The sequence below is a fragment of the Lichenostomus cassidix genome, chromosome 19 (genome assembly GCF_008360975.1).
Source record: "Lichenostomus cassidix isolate B80296 chromosome 19, HeHo_3.0, whole genome shotgun sequence".
Taxonomy (NCBI): domain Eukaryota; kingdom Metazoa; phylum Chordata; class Aves; order Passeriformes; family Meliphagidae; genus Lichenostomus; species Lichenostomus cassidix.
The window spans coordinates 10002479-10024265 of NC_139499.1; the positions used below are offsets into that span (position 1 = coordinate 10002479).

Consider the following 21787-nt stretch of genomic DNA (forward strand, 5'->3'; position numbering starts at 1 on the left):
AGCAAATTCATTCACTTTTGTCCGTAGTATAAAAAAGCCCCAAACCCAAAATACCTCCCCCAACCTATTAATGTGCCTGCAGACTGAGAGTTGTGATTTTAAAGAAAAAAGAGCTGTGTATCTGTTACCTGCCAACACCTCCTTATTGCAGTTCCTCTCACCCTGCAATGTTCTATTTTACTGCATTTTAAAAACCAGGCAGCTCTCCACACAAATAGGGAACAGGATGTTCTTCCACAGCGCAGAGCCAGAGGAAAACAAGGGACACGGAGCTGATACTGTGTCCCTACTCCAGCTGTAGATTCCTGACTTTGACACTTCTGAAAGAAGGGAAAACACCAACACTCAGACAAGTCAAACTTTGCCATGAACAAGGAGCAGTGACACATCCACCCCATGGGTGCAGAGCAAGGAGCCCAGGGCTGCTCTAATGGAGGCAGGAAATGAAGGCTCTTAAGTCAGCACAGTTTCATTAAGACAGCTTAAAATTCGAGCTTTAATTGAAATGGAAAGAAACATTCCAAAAGAATATATTTTTTATAGATCTGAGTTGCCCAATTTAGTTTTCCTTGGATGTTACTGCAAACATGAAATCAAAGCGCCGAATAAGAGAGAACTCCAAGAAAGGATGTAACCATTCCCTAGCAGAGGGGATTGGACCAAAGGCTTGGGTGGGCCACTGTCCAAATGTGTGCTGCCCTGTGTCAGCTCACAGGATGTGAGCACATCCTTGAATCACCTGAAGAAACTTCTGAGGACTGACTACATCAACAATTTCTGGCAAGTGTCTTCTCTGCCAGCAATAAATCCCAGCTCAATCCATATCTAAAATGATACACATTAGAGGGCATGTCTTTAAGAGCATTAAGTCAGCTTAAATTACTCGAGCAAAATTTTAAATATGTAATAGAAATCTAAAAAGGAGCAACAAAAAAAATTGAGAGAGAACACCACTGCAAGAGTAATGCCAAGTTGTTACTTTTTTTTTTTTAAACAGATCTGTACAGCAACACAGCAAAGGATGCAGCGATCACAATTTCAACCAGACAGCAACCTAAGGGGACACTAATCCTCATACAGCAGAGCTGAAACACTCCCAACATTCAGATGCTCCAAATAATTTGGCTACCCTAATGCACTCCATACCAGTTCTACCTAGATAGGACATTTTGGTGTGAAAAAGTTTCTGTAAAGTTCCCTTTGTTTCCAGTGTTTTTCTTGTACAAAATATTACAATGATTTTTTTTTATATATATTTACAGACTTGCACGGCTAGAAAAATATAAACTACAATTGGGCTTGGCAAGCAGTTTCTTTTCTTTAAATACATGATATTTCAGAGCAAAAATTGTAGTGGTAACATCCTGCACTCCAAGCCCCTGCAGGGAGAGCAGATCAAGCCTAAAATCCATTATTGCAGTGAGACACGGGGACGCAATTCCTCCACCTCCCGGCGCAAGGAAGACAAGATGGATGCTGTTTGTGCAGGTTACTGGCACAATACAGAGAAATCCATAACTGAACATTAAATTCCTTAATAACATTCATTAATTTCATAGGCAGGGCCTGTTAAAAAAAGGACAACAGATGTAACTTTTAGAAAAAGCAGACACCAAGTTCGTGGGGCACAACACGGCCGGAACCAAACCGCGGCTACCATTTTGGGGACCTTTGCCTCGAGCCAACCCCAAAGGCTTTTAAGGTTTTTCCCATTTAAATTTTGAGCAGAGGCCAGGGAGGATTTTTTGCTTTAAAGCTACAGTATCTGTCATTATGGCTTTGAACACCCCCTTTCAGGAGATGAGGTATCTGTTCTAGTGAAATGGTAACAGTTGAGCAAAACGCGTTTCAATGGACCACAAAACTCCGCAGGCAGGTGTAAACGGGTCTCCTCGGGGGAAGTTGCCAAACCGAATTGTAACAGTGCAAAACAAGATTTTGTCTTTTGTTTTTTCTCTGCAGAAAGAGTTGTCAAGGCATCTAGGACATTGCTAGTAGTCGAGCCACCGAGCAAACCCTCTTTCCACCAGAGTCCTGTTTATTGACACCACCTAAAGGGAGGGGAAAAAAACCCAAAAAAGAGTAGATAAGTGAACAAGCCACAGCAAGAAACATGGGTTCTGCAAGTTCCTAACCAACAACAAAATGCTTATGATTAAGGAATTTTCAACATATCAATATACCCACCTCATCTCCCATCAAGTTCCACAGCTGTATCAGCGGCAGCCCTGTGACACTGTCATAATTTGTGACCTGGAAACAGAAAAACGTGAGTGTGCAGCAATTCTGGTCCCAGTTCACTTACACAGACAGCTACAGCCACTCCCAGAAGCACTTCAGAAGAGGTGAACACCTCTGGACTGCGATCAGGCTCTGCCTGCAGAAGCCTCTGGGACATCACCAGAAGTTCCAGTGCTGCCCCTTGCCAGCCAGAGCCAGATCCCACATGCCCATGGTGCAAAACCAGTGAGGGCTGGCAAAGAGTGCAGACCCAGGTGGACCCTGGATCCACTGGACAACAGGCCCCATTGTCCTCTGTAAACCCATCCAGGCTTCCTTTGCCCTGTCTACAGCAGAAACAAAAGGGAATACTCATCCCTTCCCAGTCCCAAGAGGTGCTGATGGAAGTTCCCAGCCCCAGGATTTCCCCAGGAGCCAAGCTGGCAGGCTCTGGCTTTGGGTTTTATGTAACACAGAGTGCAGGGCAGAGGACTCCAGCAGTGCCACCAGAAACAAGACTTCTCCAGACACATCCTGTACCTGTGCCACAAGGACAGCACCTCTGGTCATCTCACTGACAGCAGCGTCGGCTTCTGGGGAAAAGTGATCCTCATCTGTGGACAACAGAGAGCAGAACAAACAAATGAGGTCTTTCACAGACTTTAAAGGCTGGGAAGGACTACTGAGCTAATATTCTCTGGCATTCTACAGACACTGGGCCAGAGATCCCTCACAGCCCAGCTGACCTCATCCCTGGAAATGCTGGTGCTTCAGGGAAAGCATGAAGAGATTCATACAGCCACCAGCCATGATCGTGTGAACACGAGTGGCTGATCAATCAAGAGACTTCAAAGACAGCAAAGTACATTTCTGCAGCACCTTGGAGCTGCCGTTGGTGTTTGATCCTGAATGAACTAAGCTCAGGTCCCTCAGGGCCGTGCTGACCCTGCACACAGGGCATCACTGGCACTGGGAACTCAAAGTGTCTGTACCACAGGGCACCTGAGCAGAGCCAAGGACAAAAAAACGGAAACCAAAGCATTTCTAGGCAGTGACTGACATTCTCCCACTGCTTGCAGGCTTGGCTTTTGAACACAGAACTTTACAAATCAGTCATTTCAGGAGGAAAATGTCAGGTATTTTGTCTGCAGATTAAAAACTAAGTTTGCATTTACAGCAGCTCTGTAACAGCAGAATTAGAGCAGTTACAGCTACTGCACCTACACCCTGCCAGTCCTGCCAACTTGCTGCTTAGCACAGTAATTCATTCTCTCCTCCAAGCAGGAAAAAGCCTGGACATTTATCATCCTTCCCCTAGATTCTGACAGGTTATGCCATGCTAGCACATTTAGAAGAATACAGTACAATTTTTCCAATCCTTCCTCTTGTCACATCAGAGGCTGCACTGGCAATAGGAGGTAGAAGGTTTAGACAGAATCATGGCTTGGACACATCTGGCATCCATGGAAACCTGCAGAAGCCCCAACAGTACATCAAGACCTCCATTACCTGGAAGTGGCACCACATTGTCAAGCAAAACTTCTGCTCCTTGGAAAGGTAGTGTTAAAAAATCAGACCTTAAAGAAAAGAGGATCAGAGTAAGAACAGGGCTTTAAGGCACTCTTGCTTTCTTTAATGTGACATTGATTAATCAAATCGCTTAAATAGGAGTTCAGTTTTAAATTAATGACAGTCAAACAAACAAACAAACAAAAAAAAAAGTCAGACTATTCTCCCAGCAATCTAAGAGTAGCAATAAATTGTCTGATTAACATGCCAAGCTGGATCAGGCTCCAAGCAAAACCCACCTCCATCAGGGAGGCTGTGCTGCCTGTCTCCCACCTCTGGGGCACAATCAAGTATTTAATGGGTTTGTGTAAGGAACCTCTGATCCAACACAGCTCTCCCAGCCAATGGGGCCAAGGCATCACGAGTCAGGAGCTTATTCCTGGCTCACCACTCAAAGTGTGAGGCCTCCTGAAGGCGTCCTTTTCCTCAACTTCCACACTGAAATGGCAGAAGTTGCCATTTCCTCTCCCCTCCTTTCAAAAAAGCCTTGCAGGAGTTTGCTGTGCTCCCAGGAACCCACACTCATTCCCAAGCTAAACTTTTCCACCATTTCCCACTTCAGCTGTGGAAAAACCTTTAAGAATTCAAACAATACAGCTCTTCTGATGAGGATTTGAGCCAGACATGGCCTCAGGCCATAGGAGAAGATCTACAGACCTGATTTGCCTGAGTGTGTCGACCTTCACTTTGTCATATCCTCCATAGTCCACATATTTGAGCTCCACTTCATCGGTCTCCTCAAAGTAACTGATGACTTGAGCCCGGAGCCATGCCCCATCCAGGCCTGGAGCTGCACAGATAATACCAACTGCAAAAAACCAGAGCACAGAGAAGAAAGGCTCAGGATAAGTGGATTTCCAAAAATCAGCACTTCAGGCAAGAGCAGTGGTGCTCAGTTATCTACAGAGAACCAACAGCATTCCTTAGGCTGCTTCCATCTTCCTCCAACACTTCCCAACAGACCAGGCCTGCACTTAAGACACAGAACTGGTGGGTTTTACTCTCACCTCTGTTTACCAAAACCCAGCTGCCCTCCTCAGGTACCCAGTTCCCTTCCAGCCTTTGGGCAGTAACAGCAAGGTCTGTCTCCACAAAGGAATACAGAACCCCTTTCCATGTGATGCTCCCTTCACTTCACACCAGGTGCAGACACAGTGACAAACATGGACACAGTGACACTGTGAAGGTCTGGGAGTAGCTCCACATTCTGTCAGCAGAAATACCCCAGATGCCAGGTTGATTGGAAATGAGCTGAGACAGGCTTGATCTCACTCTGAATTTCAACATGCACCTACATGGTGCAGGAGGTACTCCAGGGATGAGCAGGGTATGGGAGAGCAGAGCAACATCTGTACTCTGGCAGCAGCTTAAAGATGAGGTGACACGTGAGCCATCACATCCTCATCCACTGGGGAGCTTCCCACGCCCAGCTCAGGGACAACAGGAGCCTAGAACTCTTTCAGTGTGTGAGCATCCATTACTTGCCTTCCACTGGAGTGGGCAGGGTTGGAATTTCGGGCTGAGAGTAGCAGGCAAACATCTGCTGGTCAAGGCTGCGCAGGACGTGGAACGTGGGGTGCGTGTGCTGCTGCAAGAACATGTGCCCTGCATCGACCTGGTGTGCCACCACCACCTCCACAGTGACTCCATCGGGGAGGAACAGCTGCCACGGGAAGGAAAAACTGTCATGAGTGTTCCTGGCAACGCAAGCTCCATCCCCCAGCACAGCCAGGACTCACCCAGGCAGACACAAGCAGGGAATGAAGTGGCAGTGGCATCGGTGGAGGGAGGGTGTAGATGTTGGTGAGACACAGCTCTTTGAACTTCTTGCCAATCAGGCTCAGGACTTTTTCTACTTGATGTGAGGTCCCTGGAAGACAAAAATCCCATGGAAACCCTGTAGCATGGACATGCTGAGGACAGCTCCAGTCCTGTCACTTGAAGAAATACAACTGCCAGGATCCTCCTCCATCAACAGTTTAAGAGGTTGGCCAGGGAAGTTTTGAAAAGCACTGGCCTCACAAAGCCACTAAATCTATTTTAATTCCTTGCCCATCTAATTAAGGTCCTCTGGATACACATTAGACCATGAATAGAGACACACTCCACTCACCTTCAATGTGACAGACTTGGGAGTCACGGAAATAAGGTAGTGTTGAGACATAAATTTTGGCACCAGACGCTTGCCTCAAGTAGCTCATAAACCTCCCTTGTTTGCCAATCAAGCGGCCAACTAATTCCTTCAGGAAAGGGACAAGAAAGCAACAGTCAGGAAGAGAAACTTAGATCAACATCCCTGTTCTCTCTGGCTTAAGTCACCCACATTCTCTGCTCCTCTATTACAGGCAGGATACATGTAAGACAGCGCTGGACCAGTGCAGAGTTCAGCTGGTCTGGGATGAGTCCAGACCATTAAGCACAGCTCATTTCGATAGATCCCCTGCTCTTAATACCTGTGTACCCTCAAAGCCTCCTGGATGCTTTCAAGGCACAGGACCCCCAGAGTGAGTGGAAGATAATAGCGAATAACAAGTTCAACAAGCACCATTCCCCTGGGTGTAGCCCTGGAATGCTGCTTGTTTACAGTTGTGCACTGGCTCTTCACTCCGAACAGGAGCTAAGCACTCCAGTCCTCCTGGATTTGCTGCTGATGACCCTGGGATGGCAGTGAGCCAGTACCAGCCTGGGAGGACCAGGAGGTGGCTGTATAGGGCAGGATGGTGAGCAGGCCAGCAGCTGGTTACCTTTGGAACCTCGATTTCCCAGATAACAAAGTCGGGCTTGCTGGATCCTCCTTCCAGCTTCGCATTCTGGCGAGCCACTGTCTTCCTCATAGCACTGCCACTGTCCACAAAATCCACACTATTTACATCTGAACCTACAAGACAGGCACAAGCATTCAGACAGCCCCCATGATCCACACCAACACTCCCACCTCAAAGGGAAGGGCTGCACAGTGACCCAGTGCCAGGTATGCCCCCTACGAGGGGCAGCAAGGTGCTGCCTCTTGCCCAGATTTGCCCTATACTTGAAGAAACAAGGTGCAAGAGCTGAACTGTATTTTGTTCCCAAACTACCGGAACAAATACCTGGTTCAATTCCTGATACCAGGAACATTTCTACTTGGGAAAGAGATAAACTCCAACAGCCCCCTCCTGATCAGACCCCAGATACAGGCAGTGTCACAGGAGCTGGATTCTTCCTCCATGTTAACAAGCAGAAGCATGAAGATCCTCACTTGCTTGCAAGTATTCAGACCATCCAGTGAGAGACCAAAGCGTAAAATGAACCCAACAGCTGCTTCACATTTGCCACATCTTAATGGGTAACACAGCACACAGCCTAAGAAAGGCCAAGGGTGCAGCTGTTGGCCATTGACTTTGTAGGCAAAGGGGAAGGAAGGTTTAAGACTCACAGCTCGGACATGAAGGTCAGCTGAGTGACTTGTCCAACACTGCCACCTTATCAGCTCTACCTGCTGTTTTCCCCTCTCCCCACCCTCAGTGCCACCAGGCTTCACAACTCACTCCTGGACCTTCTTGTCACACCAGCATTCACAATAAGGCAACACCATTCTCCTCCTGGGGTTACTCTCATTAGTGAAAACGTTCTGTGGGTTCAATCCTTCATTGCTGGCAAACTTAATCCTCATGTCTTGCAACAAGCAACATTCCTACTGCTTTGTAGCAATTACAAGAGACCTCCTCTGTCATTAAGGGCTGTTGGCACCACAGGGTCCTACAAAGGATTTCAGCATCCATCCCCAAGGTCACACTGGCTAACGTTTGCTCAGACAGTTCTGCATGTACTGTGCCAGGCACACATCATCCAGCACCTACAAGGAAAAACCAGCACAGACAGATGGGGGAACTCCATGAATATTGCTCCCTGTTGGGATTTCTTGGCATGCACCTGCCCTTCTGAACAAAAAGGCTTCAGGGTAATTGCTCTGCAACCAGCTGATTTTATCACAATTCATCAGAGCTCTGCTCCGGCTCCTCCAGCAGCTCCTCAGAAGCTGCCTCACCTTCCTGTCAGCAGCAGCCCATAAACTGGGATAAGCACCCCGGGCTTCCTAGAGGTAACCAGAAACCACTGGTATGAGCAGGTCTCACACCTGCAAGGTGCTCCCCAGCAATGCTTGTTCACTACCTTTTTTGCAGGAGGATTTTCCAGTCCCTTACCTTCCGAGTGATCTCCATCCGTCCCTGGCGCACTGCTACACTCCTGACTCAGGTCTTGCCCATCCTCTTTCAGGATCCCATTGCTGTAGGGCACTGTGCAGCCCTCGGGCAGCCCCGGAGCAGGAGAGGTCTCCCCTGGTACCAAGCTGTGCTCAGCAGATGTGTCTGGGGCTGAGGATGTGCTTAGTGAGTCCGAGTGCTGGTCTGATGTGACAGACAGCACTGTGTTCTGCAGGGGGTCCTCTACACTCGTCCCACCTCCGGGTGTGTGTGTGCTGTACCCGGAGTCCTCCATGACCAAAGGTGACTCTTCCAGAGAGTTCTCCACACGAGTCCGATCAACTCCTCGGGACTCCCTGCACACACGGCTCTTCACCCGACAGTCCTTTGTGTTTCCCTGAACAGGGCTGGCCGAACAGCCGTGTGATGAACAGCTGGAATCTGTCACAGCCTGGCCCTGCTCCTCTGCACTGCTCCCCTCAGCCATGCTCTCATCGGCTGCTGTGGCTCCCTCCACAAGCACCTGACCAGAGGCAGCAACACTCTCCATCCCCAGAGGTGCCTCAGCTCGGCTGGCAGTGGCCTGGCAGAGCCAAGGGGATGCATCGCCTGCAGAACCTGACAGCACTTCCTCAGTTGCTGCCAAAATGACCTTGGAAATTATCTGTATTGCTACCTGCTCCATTTTCTCAACTTCTTTGTCCAAACTCACTCTTCCAATCTTCTCTCTTTCCGACTCATCTCCTTTCGGCTGTGTGTCCTTCTGACACACTGGTACAATACCAGCAGTTGACTTGGACAACTCTTCTTCCCTGGACTGCTTTGGACAGGCAGACTCCAAACTCCCTGGTAACACACTCACTGCAGAATCCTCGTGACCTGATACAACTTCAGCTTCATTGAGAAAGGCTTGTGGGGCATTGGCTTCTTTCTCCAATCCCAAGCAACTGGCTGTCACAGAGCCAGTATCCGACTGCACAATTCCTGGCATCTGCTTCTTCTTAGGGGGCTTAAACGAAGACTCATCTGACTGCTGTGTGGTGCTGATGTCTTCCCTGACTCCCCAAGACTCCTGTGTCGGGGATGGCTGCTGGCCTTGCTTTGCCCCCAAGCCTGGCCCCGGTGCATGGCTCACCACCGTGCTCTCTGAGAGCAGAGCACGAGCAGGGACACAGCTTCCCTCTTGAGATCCTATCGATTCCAGCTTTTCACTGTCGTCCTCGTGGGTGCTGGGCCCAGCTGTCAGTGCTGACAGGTCTGGGAGGTCCCGTGAGAGATCCGGCCTCTCGTGAGCTGGGTGCAGGAGAGAGGGCGTCGTTGGCCCTGCAGACAGCAGGGAGGTCAGGGCTGGGCTCTCCAGGCACTCCTCTTCCGACGAGACAGGCAGTCTTCGAGGAACACATGCTTCCAGTGTGGGATGTGAATTGCTCTTTGATACTTCTTCCTGCTTCTCCCTTTCAACGGCTATTGCTTGTTTGTCGCGATAGCTTGAGTGCTTTTTTCTCCAGGAATAGATCCACCAGCAGCCAAGAAGTGCCAGCACTCCAGGAATGGCATATGGGACGAAATTGCGGAAGCGTAAAGCCATCTTACAGAGCTTCAGCAGTTACACCTAGAAGGAAAAACAGAAAACGTGTTAAAATAGTCACGGGAAGGCTAAAGTCCCATAAGTGCCTTGAGGTATTGCTATTAGCATGGCCAGGATTGTTTTCCAGCTGCTCCAGAAATTTACATCTCTGCTATGCCAGCAGGCCACAAAACAAGATCCTTATCCAAGACTAGGGATATCTGAACATTTCTCACCATTTTACTCCATGATTTCACCCTTCCTCACCTCCGCACTTAATTTCCCCTTGTCTCTCCCACCTCACACCTCTGCAGATCAGTCCTGCACCCAGGACAACTTCCAGCATGGCAGGTTCCTCCACCACCAGGCTGGGCTCACAGCCCAGCTGGACCACAACATTCCACACACAGGCTTGGCACACGGCAGGGCTCCCCAGCTCTCCCCTTGAAAGGCAACACCCCATTCCCAACAGTTCTGGAGTCTGACAACACACACTTCCATAAAGCCTTAGGAACCCAGCTCCAAAGTTTGTTCTACATCCAAATTCCATACACTGACAGCTGCTACTCCCCTGACCCAAAAGCTGACAGCTCTCCCTTTCTCTCTACAGGGCCTGTGACCTCTTCCCCACCTGGACAACGAGTTGTGCTCCTTCACTGACAAGCTTCACCTGGGTCACACGAGGCAGGGCTGCCATGCCTTTCCTTTTCCTTAAGGGAAGTCTGCAGCTGGCATGCAAAGCTAAACTGTTACCACATCCCAAACAGCCTTGCTGCAAAGCACTTACAGTTTATATTTTCACTGCACAGGAATTAAAGCAAAACACCACGTGTCTGAGGGTGCTTACAGAGACAGGCTTTAATCCAAACAGCCCTCAAGACTCTTGCCAGCAAGCAACAAAAATAAAGATTCTTTTCAGGAGATAGCAAAGTCTTAGAAATGGGAGCCACCCACTGGAAAAGAGCATTATCTGGTTCCTCTTTAGAAGCATAATATTTCTATGACAAGACAGGACAACCAAGGCAGTTGGCCCCATGCTCAGTGTGTCTCAACCAAAAACCCCTTCTGTTATCAGGGCAAACGTCCCAGCCACAGCTCCCAGTGCAACACTCCTTCAGGCTACAGTCTCCTTGAGGAGCTGATTAGTTCTAGCTGGGGGACAAAACCATGCCTCCCCCTCGGGCTCAAACCCAGTGTCAGAGCCTCAGATAATTTAGTTTTCACTCCAGATTTCTCACTTCCTCCAGCCACACTCTCCATTCTACAGGAGCATCCACACAACTGCATCCACACTAGCTCAGATCCTGCCTTGCTTCCCGCAGGGCCCAGACACTGAGGCACACAAATGAACGACTGAATGGCAAAGGCAAGGACTAGAAAATTGCTTGCTCAATCCCAAATTAAAGGTCAGTGCAGACATGATTTAAAGAGTTCAGTAATATCCCCAGTACATCACAAATAAGGCATTTATGTTGTTCTACATGGGAGACTTGTGTGTTCATCAGACATTTTTATCTGATTAAATAAACCAAGTAACTAAGAAATAACTAAATCCCAGTTACTTCCAGCTGGCTGTATACAGTCAGGGAGCAGGGCTCACTGCTAAGGGTGAATCCTCTGTTAATGGCAACATCTGGGATCTTGGAATTAAAAAACCAACAAACTCATGCAGTACTGTGGCTGTTCAGCTTTTGGAAGTTGGCAAATGGAAAGGGTGAAGCCTTGTACACTCCCAAGACAAAAGGTTCCCCTTTATGCTGCCCAGCACAATGGCACATTGTGAGCTGCGAGTGCTCATCTGCTGCGTGCCCAAGTTGCTGTAATTAATGCAGACCTACCCTACAAGCTGTCTCACAGGCGTACTACAAACCCAAATTAAAGTAGCTCACATAAGTCCATTCCCAGCAAGCATTCCCAATTAAACAGACAGTCCTATTATTATCTGATTCCCTACTAAGTTGCACCAACTGTCCAAACAATAGTCCCACACAGCTCTGCAGCACAGGGAGACAGTCGCAGGATGCCCCACAGAGGGACAAGCCCGTCCCAAAGTCTGGCAGACAAAACAGTTCTATGAGTCATTCTGAACACTATTATCATTTAGGATAAAGATCTTCACTCCTCTGTGATACCTGGATGAGTGGGGACTACTGGATTAGCTGACAGCTCCTTGCAACGCTCATTTGACTTCATGTTTTTAATTTATTATTTTAGCCAGAGCTGCATCAGTACCAGTGATTTTGTTAAATGGTAATTCCACATCCTCCCATCAGTTAGAGCAGGCTCAAAGGCAGTGGCTCTGCATGAGATGCCAGCAGACATCCCAGAGTGCTAGGTTGGCTGGGGAACAGCTCAATACCAACAAACATCTCCTTCCACAGACGTGGCAGGAAGGCTCTGTCAGCCAGATCTTGCTATGCTGGTCACAGCCTGGGTGCGTGTGATGCCTGAGGACGGCAGATTGAACCTGCCCATCCCAAGGGCTCTTCCTCCACTTCCTCCCCAAGAGAGCTCCCAAAGCCCACAGCCGCTTCCCAACTCATCCCAGAGCAGCCAAGCCATCCCCCTGCTGCCAATCTGACAGCCAGCTCAGAACTGCAGTGGCAATGGGATCATTTTAACACGTGGGGGGAAGAAAGCCTGGGATTTTCCTGCCAGCAGCAGGACAGAAAATGGCAACTTGTCAAATCACATGCCCTCAAGCACAGCCAAGCGGGAGGGAGCCTGGCCCGGCAGGCCCTGCGCTCTCCGGGCAGGAGGAGCCAGCTGGGAAGCGCAGCAGCTCCAGAGGCTTTGGACAGGAGAGGAGCAGCCTGCAGGAGCCAGAACCCGCAGAAAACGCTGGATCTCCGGCACCATTCCCAAGAGGCAGGGCCCCATCAGTCCTGCACCAAAAATAGAGAGAAGCTCATGCACTGTATGCGCTCACCCCAGCACCAGCTACTTCCACTTCCCTCTGGCACGCCGGGAATCTGGCCTAAATGTCACACCTTGTATCATGGGGCCAGAGAGCTGCAGCTAGGGCATGAGACTGCTCCAACCCGATAAATAATTCCCACAGCACGCCAGGATGGGATTAAGACTAAGAGGAGAGTAGGGGTCAGTCAGCTCTCCGAATCTGTGTCCTGACTTGATTTATGGAAAACTGCTGGTAAAGAGCAGGGAGATGAAGACAAGAAAGAAGGCACACATTACCTACCTGAGAAAAAAAGCCAAGGGCAGCCAACTTACTCTACTCATTTGAATTAGGGTCCCAAAGCAGTTCTAAGCCACCTTGTTTCCTGGCCAGGACAAAGAGCCCTCAGCACTCACAGCCTTATAAGGTCAGAAATGTTCGAAGCACGAGGTTCCCGGGGATGCCAGATAATTCATTCTCCAGGTCCAAGAGGAGTTCAGCAAGCACTTGCTCAGAATCTCAGGGTTTTCTACACACAAGGAGGTCTGTTCTGAGGGTGAGCTGCGTCGAGTCTCCACCAGGAGAGAGGCCAGGATGACTCCCAAGCGACTGAGCCCCCATGCTCTGCAGGGAAGTACCCTCAGCCGGTCCTGGCTCCTCTGCTTCCCTCTGCCCCTGCACTTGAGAGCTTTCCAAGCCCTGAAAGCTGTGGAAATCAAGGCTGGAATTAAAGCCCGTCCTAAGAGATCACAGAGCAAATTGGAAATGCAATTTCAACAGCAAGGCCAGGATGCCTCCTGACAAACCCTGCGGTTAGTGAAGCAGCACTCGGGAATAAATACTATCTGGGTGAAAGAGAACTGGACAGGCTGGCATGGTTCAAACTAAATGGGACCACGTGGGCTCTTAAAATTTTCCATGCTAAAAATAACTGGTAGCACATGCTCTGCCTTATAGGAGGCATAAGAACAGGAGTTAACAAAAACCTAAGGAACTGGAGGCCCTATCGTTAAGATTAAAATAAGAAAAATTGCTGCACTGAAACAGACGTAAGGACTTACATAACCCACCCTTGGCATGAAGCATATTTTCATCGAAAGCTGAATTGGCACGTGGCACTGCATTATCTAACTGCAGCTTCTTTGTGCTTCACACAAGGTGAAGGAGGCAGAACATCCACAATGAAGGGACCTTCTGCCAGGTCCTGCTGCAGCACATGGTTTCACCTGTTCCAGCTGCAGAGTAAAGGGGCTTTTCTCCCATGCAGGTCAGCAGCATCCCCGGGGCTGAGTTTACAGGAGGGAGCTGCGAAGCCACAGCAGCCTGGCAGCCCTTGCATCACACTCTGGATCACCAGGGTGTCACTCTGCCACCAGACTCCACAGCCTCCCCACTCCTCTCCCTGGCCAGCCTGGAGTACTCCCATCAAACCCAACACCACGCAGAGCCAGGAGCTCAGACAGAGTGACTCAGGAGCTACAAACACCAGAAACAGGTAGGAGCCAGGCCAGCAAGATCTCAAACTGAGAGCAGCACTTATTTCAAAAGAAGCCAACAGGGAAGTCTCTCTGTACTTAACTAATTAAAGGCCAGTGCTCAGCAGCAATTTCTGCTTCAAACAGCAGCACTGAAAGACTAGAGCAGCAAGAGATACCCCTTAAGCAACACCACCTTTTCACAGCCCAGTGAACATGGGCTACAAGCTCAAGAAACAGGCTCCTCTGCAAATGAAAACCACCAGTGAAGCCACTCCACAACCTTAGAATATTTAAGAACCAGCAGTCTCCTATTTGCAAAAGGATAAATTGTGACTTAAATAAAAGGCAGAAAAGCTGGTTGATGTAGAGCTAAACCAGTGCTCTGGAACAAGAAACACCACCAACGCCAGGCTGTCTTTTATCTCCGAGATAAAAACTGCTTTCAGTGTAATCAGCATCAGTGCTGCTCCTACAAGTGCTCAGTCCCCCCTCACAGCTGGAGCTGCCACACTGATTGTTGGTTCTGTGTGTTTTCTCCCACTCAGCAGCCCAACCCTGGCCCAGCACAGCTCCTGCAGCAGCCTTTGGACCAATGCAGGACTCAGAACAGTTCCCGTTTATTTCCATACTCAGAGCTTTACAAGAAAAGCATCAGCTTAGCCAACCTGTAGGTTTTGGGTTTTTTTTAATAGAGGTTTTGGATGTTATCAAGAAGCTTACAGGGACACAAACATTGACCTTCAGCAACCCTCAGCACTGCTCTCATGGACTCAGGAAAGGCCATGAGTGCTCCTGCTCTGCAGTAATGAACAGTTTGTAATTAACATTAACCCTATCAGGTTATCGAGTGCCATACTGCACTTTATATCTTATTACCTCCCTGCTCCAGTTGTTTCATTATTTATAGTTTCCTCACCCAAGTTAGTGTCTCCCTGTAAATCCTCTACTGCAAAGGGAGGCAAGAGAGCTTTTACCCCACTTTCTCAGAAAACTCTTTCTGATACTTCAGCAAACTTCAAAAACTGTTTCTGCACCACGTTACCCCCACAGTACAGGCAAAGCAGCTGTTCTTACCTTTACAACCTTTACAATCAACACACTAAAAAAAAAATCTGGATTTGGGAAAAGTTTTATCATCTTTCATTCTTTCTGCATTTTCACTCAGGCTGGAGAACAGAACAAATTATTTTCCCAAATTTCAGAAAAAAATACATCCAATACTTAGCAAGGGCTTCCTTGTGTAGAAGCAAACACAAAATGCTATGGGCAACACAGTGTAGTGGCCACTACATGTACAGCTTACAAATGAAAATTTAAAAGCAGCCACCTGAGTCAGATGCCTGGCATCTCTATCAATTTCCACAAAACAGAGACTAAACTAACCAAGGGCTTCCAGTATACTCTGCACATGAGACAAAAAACAGGCTTGAATTTTCAAGGAGACAGAGCAGGGAGGTTTCCTTCAAACACTGATAGGGCTGCAGGAGCCAGGAGCAGCAAAGACCAAACAGGTCCCCAGGTATCTGGGCGGCAGCAGCAGCTCTGCTCATGGGATGTTTGCTGGGCACAGCCACAAGACCTTGACAAACAGCTTCCCAAAACAAGAGCTGGACTAGGCTCAGGCAGAAAAGCAAAAGGCAGTGGAGTCTGGCTGGAAGTCTCATGCCCAGGGCTTGGCTTGGGGAGAAACTGCAGAAGCACCCAGAGTGGGAGGACAGCAAATATCAGTGAGGAGGGTGCTCTGTATCCACCTGCGCTGGGAGGGAACAGCAAAGGCTTCACTGAGAGCCACTCATGGTGAATGAGCAGGAAGACACTTGTGTGCATGGACAAGTGCTATGAGGAGTGGCACAGCACACTCCAACCTGATCAGAGATCACGTCACTGTGATCCACACCACCCCAGCACCCCCAAGCCCCCAACTGAAACACTCCAAGGGCAGCTCTCACACACAACAGCTTCCCCCAGAACACAGGCTGCTCCTCTCCTCAGCTTTTCTTCAAAGGCAAAGCCAGGACACAGATCAAGTGACCTTCCCACAGCCACATGGAGCTGGAGTGAACACAAGGAATGGAAAACAGGTATTCCATCTGGAGAGATGGGAGCCAATGCTCAACTTTAAGTACTTGATGGAATGGATACGCTAATTTTTCCTGCAGCCCTGAGTACCAAAGAATTCTTCCTAACCCAGCATTTCAACAAGAAACTAAATAAAAGTCCAAGTTCATAACAAAAGAGGCTCCTCTTTAATGAAGGGGAGAAAACAGGTCAGAGCCTCGAGATTTACAGGGACATACACTGCAGTCCTTGTCCCAGACACTTCAAATTCCCAATTCCCAGGTTCATCCCCATGCAAAGCTAAGGCCCCGATACCAGAGGCACATGAAAATCTGAACTTTTGCCAGGAGCTGCTGCTATTTATACCCAGAGTCAAAAATCAGCCCCAGCACATGGCAAGTTTCTCATCCTCGGTGGCAGGTGGCAGCAGAGGTCAAAGGCAACCCCGACCCAGACAGGTCTGCAGCAGTGATTTGTTTGCTCAAGAATGATTTTAAATCATCTTTTATTAAATATTCATCTCTGCTAGCAGTAATGTACAGGACCCAAAAATCCAGTCAGCTTCCAGCTGACAAAACGCAGGAGCAGAAGAGTTGACCAGAATCTACACAGTGGACAATAAAAGAACCTACAGTGAACAGGCTGTACACAGAACATTCAAAAAGCACTTTGGGACATGCAAATATCTCCCCTTCTAGCAATCCCCACAAGAAACAAATGCAACAGCTTCAATTTCCAGGAAATATTAAACACCTGCTGAATAAAATAGCTTTTTCTGAATATCTGAGCATGGCTGACTGAAGTTAATCATCACTTCATGAAGTCTAACCAGCCATTTGCATTAAGAGCTCCACAGAAGCACTGCAGTTAGAAATCAGGACTTTAAAAAAGCTAATCATTAGATCTGAAACATGAAACAATTATAAGTAATTAATGCTGCAATTAATGCTTTTTATTAGTTCTAGATGTTGCTAGGGGCAACTGGGATACCAGCCCTGATCCTATTACAGGCTCCTTGGACGCTAGAAATACCTTAAATCATTTTTTCACATCAGTTAAGAGCACATGAACGATGAGAGGCACAGATAAGTGGGCTATGTTGCTTTTAAAGCATTATGCTCTTCAGATAACTGCTCCTACAGAAGTGCACTTGCTCTCCAATCCCCCTGCAGCCAGCCTGCAATGTTTTCAAAGTGAAGAGAGAGTCTCAGCCATCACAAATCAACTGCCGCTGGCTCTGAGAGCTTTGGCTACACTCCTGCAGCAAACTCCTGTCACAGTTAACTCCACAGGGAATCTGCACTCTGGGAACAGACAAACCGTGGTGGATCTGAGCTGCAGGTCCTGTTACCTCACACCCCAGGCAGTGAGGGAATTCCTGTTGCCTCATTTCGGGCACTGTGGAGTGTCTAGGTTAAAACCAAGGCTTTCTAGGCAGTTCATATTTTTCAGTATCAGTATCTTAAAGCATCTCCAGAGTTCTTTCAGAAGGAATCTGGTTCCTAGGATGGGTTTCTAAACCCAGGGTGAATACAGAGAGCACTCCCAAGTAAGAAACAACTACTAACGCACGTAACAACTGGGTTTCTGCAGTGCCATCCACACAGACCCTCTGACCCCAACATATAATTTGTTTTGTATCAGAGAGCAAACAGCCTGTTGCAGTAGACACTGCTACAATTGTGGCGAGAGACTGACCTGCCTAAATGCCACCAGAGCTTTTAAAAATGTTTCAAGTGTTCAATGAAACAATGAAGCAGAAGCTGAGGGACAGGCAGGTGAGCAAGACGAGGATGGGAAGTGATACTCGAATGGATTCTATTCCACTTCAAGCACTGTTCAAACTCTACAGTTTTCTCTCCTTTTCACTTACTCGAGAGTTGTCATTTCCTCCCGTGCATTTGCACTGTGCAGCACGTGCAAGCAAACCAGGGAATTGAGAATGAGATACAAACAATGAAGCTGTGCTGCCCTTTTTCAGAACCACGGGTCCATGAGCATCACCAGCAGACAGGTACAGCAGGTGCTTGGACAGTTCTTCACCCCTTACACATGCAGCTCATTAAAGATTGAGGAGGTTAAATGACTTGAACGGGGTGACACAGTGATCCCAGCAGAGCAGCGAGCTCTGTCACTCTGGTCCTGTCCCTGGGGAGCTGTGCTGCACTCCCACACTCCGGGTGCTCCTGCCCTGCCGCCCCACTGCAAGCAGGGCTGTGCTCAGTAGATCATTCACAGCCACAAAGCCAACGGCAGGAAAGCAAAGCTACACCAGTGCTACACCTTCCCCAGCAACCAGGCACTTCCCTTCACCTGAGACAAAGTCCACAGCGCCCGATAACGCTCGGGCAGGTGCTGCACAACCCTGGCAACACAGAACGGCCCGATTTCTGCCATCCTGCAGCCCCTGACTTTTCCCCAACAGATGGGCTGTGGCCAAATGCAGCTTTTGATGCTGTTTCTAGCTGTTGTGGATAACATCCATGAAGAGGATGCTCTTGCTTAGATGCCTGTCCATTCTGTGATCCCTGCCTCATGGAATTACTGGACTGTGATAAAGAGCTTGGACAGGCACAGATCAAGTTGCCCATTTCTGGAACAGGAGAAACTTAGATCTCCCTTGCTTCAATCAGGGGGAACCAGAAAAAGAAATAAAAGAAAGAGCAAACAACAAGGAAAAGAAGGCTACCAAAACTTCCCTTCCTCAGTAGCAATATCATTTCATTACTTTACTCCCGCCTGTATTCCATTCTGGCTAACAAACAAAAGGAGTCACTGCAGTACATTAAAAGTTTGCTAATAACAGTTTTTACGGCCATTACCATAACACAGGCAAGGCCCGCCGGACCAGACACACAGCAGACAGACAGCACAGCGTGCCTTAATGTTCGCTGCCGACTCTGCACCGCCCGGGCCATCTCCGCCCTCAGCGCCCCGAGCGGGGAGCCACGGCCGCGGCGCTCCCCTCGGAACGGCGAGCCGACCGCCCGGGGAGCCGCGAGCAGAACACACAAACCAGCGCAGGGCTCAGCAGGGCCGCTCGCCTCCCGCACCCTGCCCCGCACAGCGCCCGGCCGCGGCCCCCCGCCCGCCCGCCACACGCTGCGGCACCGCCGGCCTCAGCCCACGGCCCCGCCGGCCGCAGCGCTGACCTTGGGCCGCGCAGGAAAGCTCCCGCCTCGGGCCCCGGTGCGGGGGAAGCGCGGCCGGGGAGCACCGTCAGCTCCCCTCAGCGCTCCCCTCAGAGCGCCCCTCAGCGCTCCCCTCAGAGCGCCCCTCAGCGCGCCGCGCAGCGCCGCCACTGACAGCCGCGGCCGCGGGCCTCGCCACTCCGCCAGCGGGCGGGCGGCGGCCCAGGGCGGTACTCACGGGTGTTCCGGTGCGGCGGCAGAGCCCGGAGCGGTGCCGGGCCCGGTCCGGAGCGGTGCCGGTGCCGCCCCACGTGCCCCGGCCGGGCCGCCCGGCTCGGACATGCAGCGGCGCCGCCCCGCCCCGCCCCGCCCCTCTCGCGAGAGCGCCGCGTCCCGCGAGATCCCCGCGCGCGCGCAGCCCCGCCCGGTGCCCTGAGGGAGCGGAGCGGCGGCGGTGCGGAGCCGGCAGCGTTAGTGCGGGCGGCGACCGGCGGCTGCTCCGGGCTGCTCCTGTCCGTTCCTGTCCCACAGCGTTCGGCGGCTGAAGCTCGGGGAGAGCCCGGCTGCGCCGCCTGCCCCCTGCCCTCGGTCTGTCCCGCGGTACTGCGGGAACGGCTCTGTCACTGCTGCTCGAGGCTGCCGCAGCACCCTCCGCCTGCCCGGCCTGCGCTGTGCTGGGACCGTCGGGCTCCGTCCTGCAGCCAGAGCACCTCGTTGCTTGCTAACGCAGCCAACACGCGAGCAGCTGAATCTGAGTTTTAGACAGGGTTTTACACAAGCTGGTGGTGACACATTAGTGAGCAAACGTTAGCCAGAAGCTACAGCAATGATTGAAAGTGCAAGGCTGAACCAGAACGAGAAATGCAAATCTGTGTTCAGGCAAGGTTATTCCTTGGCTGCAGCAGCACCAAGTTGGAATTAATAGAGACTTTTCATGTCGTTTAAGACTTGTGACATTTCTCCCCAAGGCTTTTGGCATCCTTACAGAAAATCCAGTGTGTAAATGATTTCTGTGTCCCAAGCAACCTCTGAGGTTTTGGGGATACACAGTAGCAAGGCATGGCTGGTCAGTGCTGGCACTGCCATGCTCCTGGCGCTGTGTGACTGCAGATTCCAGGACAGCTGGGCAAGGCACTTGCAGGAGACTGTGGGAAATCCTTGGTGCTGTTCTAAGGACGCTGGGAATTTCCAGAGGAGGCTGGTAAGAGAGGAGAAGGCCCCAGGGTGTGGCAGGAGCAGCCCAAGCAGCAGCCAGATCTGGGGAAGAGTCTGTGCTGACCTTTGCAGAGCATCACTGGGAATTCTGTGTTACTGTGACACCTGGAGAGGTTTGGCCTCCACTTTGGATCTGCGTGGGAAGAGTTGTTTGGGAGTGGTGTATCATCCACAAATAATCCAGGGGAGTTGCATGGAAAGCCATGGAATGGCAGGAGCCAGGTGGTGTGGGTGCTGCTTCTTCGTGTGCAGCCAGGCAGTCAGAGGGCACAGCATGCTGTGCTGCTTCAGGGCTTCTGAGGAGACTGCTCTTTGTCACTGGACCTGTCTTTGTAGGGACAGGTGGCTCTGGATTTCCCAGCGGAACAACTGAAGCTGCTTTTTTATCTTTTGGAAGCTCAGCAGCAAAGTCAGAGGAAGCAGTAGGCCAGGGAGAGGTGGTTCATGCTTTGGGGCAGGAGCAGGGAGCAGCCAAGCATGAGCGAGTTATAAACCAGAGCAGTTCCTGGGGGTATCCAGTGGTGGCTGCAGCAGTGCAGGAAAGCATTTCAAGCCTCCTTCCAGCTTGAAAGCCTGGGCTTCCTGTTCATCTGGCAGTCCCAGATTAGCCCAAATCAGCCTCCTTCCTTTGCAGTAGCCAGAGCTCATCCTACAGAGCCACTGCTGTTCCCACAGCTCACCTGGCTGTGAGCAGCACACTCTGCACCAGGTAATGCTGCACAAACCTCTTGAACATATCTTCACTGCAGGCACAGGGGGAGTTCAGTGCTGCACTGACCAGGCTGGCTGAGGCCAAACCTGCCCTTTGTTTATTGACACGTGCCTGCAGCAGGCAGTTGGTACATGAGAGTGTAAAAGAGCAATTTAGAGAAATCACAGTCATGTATGAGCAGGATTGTCCTTCCTAAATCACTGATTTTGCTAAGTCTTTTTCTGTGAAAGGTTCCTGATTTGCCTCAATCTTTTTGTTTAGAGCAGTCCGGAATGAATAAAAAATACCCTAAAAAACGACAAATTGTGCCACACGTGAAGTGGAAAAATCCATCAGTGTTGAGACTTTGCCCTTTTGATGTCCCTGATCTGAGGATCTTGGAAGTTTGTCCGTTAAGAATTCCCAACCGACAGCCACCCCTGGCTGTTACTGTTGGGCAATTCCAGCGTTTACAGTGCCTGGTGGTCAAACATTCAGGGATCTGTCAAGGTCACAGCCACAGCCTGTGTCAGACACACACAGGAACCAGAACTGGTGAAGCTCCTGGGACAAATCGGTGTCTTGCCCTGTGGCAGTGCCTGGCTGAGCTCTTAGAGCAGCCAGAGGGCATGAGCTTTACTGTAGTGAACAGAAAAACATCTTGAGTAATGATCAAATTACATTGATTTTAAACACAGCAATCCCTGCTAACAGAACATTAACTGCTTCCATGTGTGACAGGTCACCTTCTCCTTACACAAACAGTTAATGTCTGGAG

General features: G+C 49.9%; 1 protein-coding gene across 2 annotated transcripts; it reads right to left on the reverse strand.

Moving 5' to 3' along the window:
• Positions 1-962: 962 nt before the first annotated feature.
• AKAP1 (A-kinase anchoring protein 1) lies at positions 963-19483 on the reverse strand. Of its 2 annotated transcripts, none has more exons than XM_085078576.1 (11): positions 19342-19483; positions 7974-9585; positions 6534-6667; positions 5903-6029; positions 5529-5659; positions 5275-5452; positions 4447-4597; positions 3730-3797; positions 2761-2834; positions 2188-2253; positions 963-2051 (listed from the first exon to the last, which is right to left on the reverse strand). In XM_085078576.1, the coding sequence occupies exons 2-11, from the start codon at positions 9559-9561 to the stop codon at positions 1992-1994; spliced, it is 2577 nt and encodes an 858-aa protein (XP_084934702.1). In that variant the 5' UTR covers positions 9562-9585; positions 19342-19483; the 3' UTR covers positions 963-1991. The 2 variants fall into 2 exon arrangements, with proteins under 2 accessions (XP_084934702.1, XP_084934703.1); XM_085078577.1 differs by lacking the exon at positions 19342-19483 and adding an exon at positions 12740-13273.
• Between the last annotated feature and the right edge of the window lie 2304 nt (positions 19484-21787).